Source organism: Marmota flaviventris, chromosome 1, assembly GCF_047511675.1.
Source record: "Marmota flaviventris isolate mMarFla1 chromosome 1, mMarFla1.hap1, whole genome shotgun sequence".
NCBI classification, from domain to species: domain Eukaryota; kingdom Metazoa; phylum Chordata; class Mammalia; order Rodentia; family Sciuridae; genus Marmota; species Marmota flaviventris.
The window spans coordinates 110,101,695-110,110,263 of NC_092498.1; the positions used below are offsets into that span (position 1 = coordinate 110,101,695).

Consider the following 8,569-nt stretch of genomic DNA (forward strand, 5'->3'; position numbering starts at 1 on the left):
AGAGCACAGCTGTGGACAAGTAAACAGAGCAGGATGGAAGGAAAAAGCTGCATATGGGAGCAAGTCAACTCTTAAGTGCGCCCCCACCCGGCAAAAAAAAAAAAATGGGATGACAGAGGTCACAGCACACAAGATATCCCAGGGCTTTTCTACCAGGATGAAAATCACATTCACTAGGAGGGTTTGAAAATATATTTTAAACATTCCCAGAAACTCCTGAAAGCCCTTTAAGTTAGAATAAAAGATAGAATAGAATAGAAGGTAGGACATGGAGTTTTGCAGGTCATTTTAATGTTCATTTGGAGCTGAGAATATTGGAACTGCACATCTCAAACGTTAACATATACATGTTCCACCTGGGGATGTTAGTATCATGCTGAGGCTGATTTAATTGTTCTGAGCTAGAACTGAGGTTCTGCATTTCTAATCAGCAGCCAGGTTATGTCCAATATTGCTGGCTCTTCAATAGCTTATTAACTGTTAGAAATGCACAATTTGGGGGCACACACTAGTCTACTAAATCATAACCTGCATCTTCGAAATATTTCCAGATAACTCAAATGAATGCTAAATTTTGTGAAAGGCTTCTTAAATGTATGTTTTATACCAAATGAGGATAATAATACTCAATGTACTTTAGATGTTACATGGTATTCTCCTTCCACTTAATGATGTAATTTAAATCCATATAAAACTAACAAATTCCAGGTCCTAAAACCAGATAACATACAAAATAAAGCCTATAGCTGTAGTTTTCATAGTAGGGTACCCCAGCCAGCACAATAAGCATTACTGGGAAGATGACAGAAATGAAAATTTGGAGGACCCACCCAGGCCTAGTGTGTTTCAGCAAGGCCTCCAGGTGATTATGATGTTACATACTTGGTTTGAAAATTACTAATTTATAAAATTACTATAATTATAATACTATTGTAATGCAATAATACTAAAACTATAAAATCATCATAACACTATTGAACTACTAGTATATAAAATTATTATAATACCTCTATAATGTAGAAATTAAAATAATTTAAAGAACACAAACTATATTCATATGTTCACCTTAACTCTCTTAAAATAAAAGTAATTCAAGGAAATAGTATATTGATCAGTGTATTGTAAAGTGAGATGGGGTATCATAAATGGATGTTTTAGAAATCCCCAGAAAAATGAATGTGATGAATCATCAAGCAAACAAACATGTACGTGCATTCACTCATACAGGCACTGGAGTTAAAGTCAAAACCATATTCAGAGAGATCACAAAGCAAACAAACTAAGAATTTTAGAAAGTTCTATAAAAAAATTTGGAAAGACTAAAGATTAAGACTAAGATTAATATAAGATTAATACTAATATTAATCTAAGACTAAGATTCCTGTATACAGAACCAGTTTCTCTCGTCCCCCTTAAAATAATGGGTAGAGTTGGAAAATACATAAATTTATGAAATTTCTCAACTAACTGGTGAATGAACTACTATGGAGGGTTTTTAAGATTAGGAAGTCAATGAACTAGATAAAAAGAGATAGATATGGTAAATATCAAGTTAATTTTGAATTTAATGATCCACCAAGATCTAAAAACTTAAAAAAAAGTCTTTAGAAAAAGGAGTAAACAAACTATAACTACAACTATTGTGAGTTTCTCAAAAATATATTCAAATTGTATGTTATGAACATGCTGGCATATGTCTATACCTATATCTATATGTCTTCATGACCTTGGGTTTAGCAAATATTTTTAATTGGATTTCACTCAATTTAAAAGTTTTCTTTTTCTTTGTTGCAAAGAATACATTCAGAAAATCCATAGAATGGTAAAAATATTTGAAAATTATATACAATCATAATATAAAATGAACACTTATGACTCAAAAACAAAAAAGATAAAAGAAACCAGTTACATAAAATTGAGAAATAGAGTAGATATTTTTTTCAAAACAGAAATGTAAACAGACAATAAGCACAAAATCTGTCCCACACCATTAATCATTAAGGGAATAGAAATTCAACCACAATGGGATATCATTTCATATAAAGAAGAATGTCTAGAATAAAAAAAATCAGAAAATAATCAGTGTTGGGGACAATGCAGAAATACTGGAACTTTCATACATTGCTGGTGAGAATGTGAAATGGTCTGGTGGTTTCCCGAATAATTCAATAAAGAGTTATACATGTTCCAGAAATTCTACCCTAAAGTATAAACCAAGATAAATAAAAATAGTTGAGCAGAAAATGCTTATACATAATATTTATTGGAACATTATTCATAAGAACCCATAGATGGAAACAACCCACAGGTTCACCAACTGAAGAAAGGATAAACAAATGTGGTATAGATAGCCATACAATGGGATAATTTTTTAACATAAAAAGGAATGGACTGTATGCTTGAACATAGATAACCATGAATGTGAAAGCAGTAAAAGAAATCAGTTACAAAGGGCCACGTGTTATACAATTCCATTTCTATGTAGAGACAGAAAGTACATTATTGGTTGTTTACATTTGAGAATAGGGATGGGAAGGTAGCAAAGTGGCAGCCATCTGGTATAGGTTTCTTTCTTGGTGATGAAAATATTCAAATTTACTATAGTGATGGGTACACAGATTTATGAAATACTAAAAGTATCAAATTCTAAAGTTAAATGGGTAAATTGTGTGGTATATGAGTCATATTGCAAGTTGTTTTAAAGCCTGATGTGGTGGCACATGCATGTAATCCCACCCACTCGAGAGGCTGAGGCAAGAGGAATAGTCCATTTCAGAGTAGCTGGATGACTTACTGACCCGTTTAAAAATAAAAAATAAATTAAAAAACTAGGGGGTAGCATAGTGGTAGAGTATCCCTGGATTCAATCCCAGGTACCAGGGGGAACAAAAAGAAAAAAGAAAAGCTTTTTTAAAGGTTTACTAAAGAACACTCCCAAGTCAAAGAATATATGAAAACAGTGGTCAGAATTTGATAAAAAGTTATTGAACATAAAATTACCCCTACAAGCATGAAACAAAGTAAAGATCCCAGGCACAAAAAAAGACACACAAAGAACAAATATATAGGTAACAGGACTCAGGAAAAAAAAAGGCAAATTATGAGGTAAGATTTCTGTCAGAAAAATGTGATTAGTGATATGTGTGTACTATTTTTTCAATAAGAGTTTTAGAATGATTTAGCACCTTAAACTCTCTGAATGTATGATATAATTTAAACATTAACATTAAACAACTTTTAAAAAGAATTTTTAAAAATTTGAGCACTTATAGACTTCTAGATAATACCTGACCAGTATTCTTCAAATGTATCATGGGCATAGAAAACAAGGAAGGACTGAGAAAATCAGAGGAGACTAAAAGGAATTAATTCATGGAAAAGAAAAGGGAATGAAAGAAAAAAACAGTGAAATCCAGAGTCTAGAGTTCACCTAATAGCATTGAACAGATATTAATTTCTTAATTTTGATAAACATACCATAGTTATATGATGATATCTGAGAAAGAATAAAACAGAGCTTCTCAGTCTTTGTGGTATCCACATGCATCAGAGGGTAGTATGTGGTGCACTGCAGGACATTTAGCTGCTTTCCTGACCTACACAGATTACACATGCATAGTATACCCAACCTCGGAACTCCAGCCCTACATCAAGACCCTGGGTGGATGGATGGGGGGTCAGACAGTGAAGTCACCTTTATTTGGATACCACTGGACTACATTAATTTCTAATATTAGCTATCCAGAAAAATCCTATTATCTTCTGTGATATGGGAAGGAAAAAAATCAGAGAGGTTCAATACCTATGAAAACCCCTCTTAACTAACATTTCCTAGTGAAGGTACATGCAGATGTGATTAACTTATGGCTGCCATAGCGGTTTTTAAAGAAAATTTATGTACAAACCAAAATGATACCTATTAGGTTTTACTGCAAACAGGACATAGAAAGCTGTTGAACTGAAAAGAAAACATGGTTTTCTTTTCTTTCTTTCTTTCTTTTTTTTAAAGAGCTTTAGAGTTGTATATAGTAGTTGGGTCAGGAAATGTGTATTTTAAGAAATCCATACCCTACATTAGCTGTCCACTATGATGATAATACCACTCTAAGAAGTTTCATAGCTATAAAAGGCATTGCCGTTATCAAGAAATACTTTGTTAGGAAAATTAGAGCTTGGAATTTAATTTTATTTCCAAAATCATGTTACTTAAGGAATTGCGGATATGAAAACAAATTTGGATTTCATTCTGCAGAACTCTTCCTTCCTCCTTCCCCAACAGTTGGCTCCTCTCTGGACTGTGGAAAACTTGTAAACTTTCTTATTAAGCATGTCCATGCCATTCACTGGTCTCTCAGAACCTGCAAGAACCTGTTGTCTGCTCTTAGATTGGGTTCTTACTCTTCCAGCCTTTTACTTTCTGTCCCTCAGCATTGAGGACAGCTCAAGACCTGATCTCTGTACACCCTTCTGAGGAAAATGTTCCCAAGAACAGTTTTATAGAACCTTGAACAACCTTCCAACTTGATCACTATAATCAATTACACAGTATCTGTCAAACACATTATTTTTGTAGTCATTTCTTTTTAACAGACTTTTATAGTAGTGAATCTTTCTAGTCTGAATACTATTAGTCTATTTTCTATTACTCTAGTGAAATAATGGAGACAGGTTACTTTATGAACAAAAGATGTTGAGCCCAGCTTCTAGTACTGGGTTGAAGGGCATGGTACTGACATCAACTCTGCTCTGGTAAAGATCTCATGGTGGATGCTATTACAATGTGAGATCACATATAAGACAGAGAGATCATATCTCCAAGCAGGTTCCCAGAAAGGAAGTCAAAGAGATAGGACACATCCATGGTCCCTAATAACAACCCTCTTGTGAGAATATACTTAGGAGTCTTGTGAGAACAACAAGGAAGACACACACCCAATTATCTCACCTCTTAGCATGTCATCGAAGACAAGCTTCCAAAACATGAATCATTGGGAGATAAATCTAAGCCATACACAAACTACAACACATAGATTACTAGTCAAAATAAACAAAAAAAGAAATGAAAAGAAAAAGAAAAAATGCATTAATATTCAGAGAAGAAAATCTGTATACGAATGTATGAAAGATTAAAATTATGGAAGCATCTACTTAAAACATAAACCATAGTCTACCACCAACATTTCCTTAAGAGAAAAATTGCAAAAAGTGATATTAAGAAACATGATAGAAGAATAAAAATGTATCCCACTTACGAAACAAAAACCTCTATTTATTTTTCCTTAAAAACTTTCAAGTGAATTATACTCATTTTTTATAATTATGAAAGAAAATGTCCTTCTGTCAATAGCCTTCATGCAATTTTTATGAACTGCAGAAATTATTATACTTTCTCTCTGTAAATGTCAAGTACAAAAATAAGGCAACTTTGATAGTCAGATGTAACATGATACAGATGCTGAGAACAGTTCAGTAACTTCTTAAAAAGATAAATCTAGAGTTACCGAATGAGTTAGCAGTTCTGCTCCTAGCTTCATACTAAAGAGAAAGGACGACATTTGTTCCCACAAAATATTGTATATGAATTCTTACAGCACTACTATTCATAGTAGTTCAAGGGTGAAAACAGGCTAAATGTCCATCAAGTGATGAAAGGATAAACAAATACACTGTATCCGTGCAATGGAATAATCTTTGGACAGAAAGAAGTACATGTCACAACAAGGTCACTATGCTAAAGGAAAGAAGCCAGTCACAAAAGACCACATCCTTTAATATTCTATTTATATGAAAGTCTACAGAGGGAAATCTGTAAAGTCAAAAATGAGATTAGTGATTTCTGGGGCTGGGAGAAGAGTTAGAAAGTTATGGCTATGGAGTGCAGGGTTTCTTCCTAAGAAATGTTTCATATTTCTTATATTGACTGTGATGATGGGTGTGTATCTGTGTATGTACTAAAAACCCCTGAATTATACACTTTACTTGGTGGAGAGTATGCATGGATGGATGGTATGCAGATGATATGACAGTAAGGATGTTAGAGAGAGACCAATAACCAGAGGATACAGACAAGAGTTGTTAGCCCCTCCTTGGGAGAAAAACAGTTTCTATGAACAATAGGGTGGGTTGAAAGAGAAGAGGCTTGAGCCTCAAGTTTCTTGCACAGGGCCAGCTAACTTTGGCTGTTGCAACGCTTGGGATCCTCGCCTGCGCGTGTCTTTGGCACCCACCTGACGCGTGGTCTGGGTGTGTGAACCGTTTCAGCGTCCACCACCAGTGTCCATGCCCCACGCGCTTTCCTCGTGCCCAGGTGCCAACGGTCACCCGAGCCCTGGGCACTTTGCCTCTGGCCGCGTCTGCAGACATAGGGAACTTCTGGAAGCCGAATCCCTACTAGAGGCCGGGACCCTGTCGCCCGGTTCCCATGGGTAGCACCCTGAGTTCGCCTCAGCCCGCGCCACCACCCCGGGTCCGGGGACGCCTGAACCCTCAGCTCCAGCTGACCTCGGCTCCAGCTCTGGACCCTGTTCAGCATGGCCACAGTGATAGCTGTGTCCGGAGCGGGCCGGTTCCCAAGATGCTGCTGGCCTGGAATTTCACCAAGCCAGGGAAGGAAGGCGCTTGGGGGCGCTTCTCTACCCCAGAGACCCTGATGGGGCCGGATCTTTCCAGCGCTTGGGAGAATTACTTGAAGCGGCGGCTCTGGAATGCCCGGAACCCAAGACGGACCTGGAGCCCAGTGACCATCAAGATCGCTGCTCCTCAGCGCAGGGACAGCCCACTGGCATCCCAGGGACAGGGAGGCCCCTCTGCTGGGCGCAGACTCTCTGAAGAGCGCCTAGACCCCTGCTCCAGGGAGAACGTGCTGAGAGCGCTCAGCGAGTGTAAGAAAGGGAGCAGGAGGTTTGATGGACCACTGTGGTTTGAAATCCCAGAGATCAAGAGCAGGAGGCAGAACCCAGAGCCCAGGCCATCTGCCTTCAAGCCTCGAATAAAAAATGGAGTGGTGCCTGCCTTTGTGCCAAGACCTGGGCCTCTGACTCCAAGTATCTACACCTGGAGCGTTAGCCTCTGTGATGTGGAGACTGACTACCCAGCCTACGTGGAGCCTTCCTTGTCTGCCCCCCAGCCTGGCCAAGGGGCCACAACCATGCAGGGCACTGAGTCTCGCCTGGAGAGCTGGGAGAAGATACGGCCTTCCTGTGGCCTTCACAGGCCTCCTGAGCATCAGAGAGGTGCCTGTAGAGTCCCAATCATCCCTGAGGGCACCCAGTCTGCTGGTCCTTTTGGCTTCTGAATCCAGCTCTGCCAATTCCTTCCTGAGACTTCAGCCTATGTATCTACTTTCGCCGTCTGACCTCCAGGTTCCACCATAGCCTGGGACCCTGATGCTCCAGCTTACCAAGTACTTACTACTCCATCTTCCTTACCGGCCAACCCCCCCGCCCCCCACCAGCCTGTCCTTACTCTGCAAACCCACACTGGAGAATTGTTCATATTGAAACCTTTGCCTCCTCGTGCCTGCCCTCTCCTTCCTGCCCTTTCTTCCCAGACATTTCAGAAAAACATGTTTCTTTCCCCCCTCCCATTTGTTCCCCTCCCATTTGCCTAGTTTGTATAGTTAAATATTTGATCTTATTAAAAATTAGTCAATAAAAAAGGAGCTTTTCATCCAAAACTAAAGGGAAAGTATATTGCAGGCAGGGAAAGCGCCAAGGCCTGCATTAGAATAATTTATAATAAATAATTTATCTAAATTCAGTAAAGCTGGAGAATAGTGAGTGAAAAATATACTGTGATGCACTATGATGGAATATTGCAGGTGCAGGGGCCATAGTGAATAATATGGATTGTATTCTAAGAAGTATGCACTCTAGGCAGAAGGAAGATAGAGATATGGGTGATATAGATACATATATATATTTTAAAAGGTGATTCTGGTTGCTGTATGAATAGTAGAGGATCCAGGGGTAGCTATTGAAACAGAAACAACTAAAGTTAATACAGAATTTCAAACGAGATGAGCATGGCTTGATCTGAGATGGAAAGGATGCATAAGGGCTGAATTAGAGGTGTATTTAAAAGATAGGCATTATGGTGTATTAAGAATTATAATGCAAAAATAAATAAATAAATAAAACAGAAAAATAAATAAATAAAAATATGTAACAAAAAATATTTAAAAAATAAAAGATAGACATTATGGACTTGCTATTGCCCTAGATAACAGCTTTAGGAAAGTGAAAGAATCTCAAGATGTTATTAGTTCAAGAAACAGGATAAAGGTAATGCCATTTATTGAGATGTAAAATAAGAGAAAATGTTTGGAGAAATGAAGATATTTTTTATTTGTTTCTAGAAGAACTAGAGCATATTTTATGTCAGTGAAATTTATCAACAATGCTGTTGAAAGAAAAAAAAAATGAGCCTAGAACTCAGTGTGTGAAGCTGGGGAAATAAATTTGTGAATCATGAACATTTATGTTCACCCATAATAATGGTCCTTAAATCAATAGGCTACATGAAATAAACAATGCAGAGAAAACACAATCAATCATGAAATCCATGGTGT

At 37.5% G+C, this 8,569-nt stretch overlaps 1 protein-coding gene across 1 annotated transcript; it reads left to right on the forward strand.

The window, feature by feature from the left end:
- Window positions 1–6,421: 6,421 nt before the first annotated feature.
- Window positions 6,422–7,294, forward strand: Pom121l12 (POM121 transmembrane nucleoporin like 12). Its single transcript, XM_027949382.2, has one exon. The coding sequence runs from the start codon at window positions 6,422–6,424 to the stop codon at window positions 7,292–7,294; it is 873 nt and encodes a 290-aa protein (XP_027805183.2).
- Window positions 7,295–8,569: the final 1,275 nt, after the last annotated feature.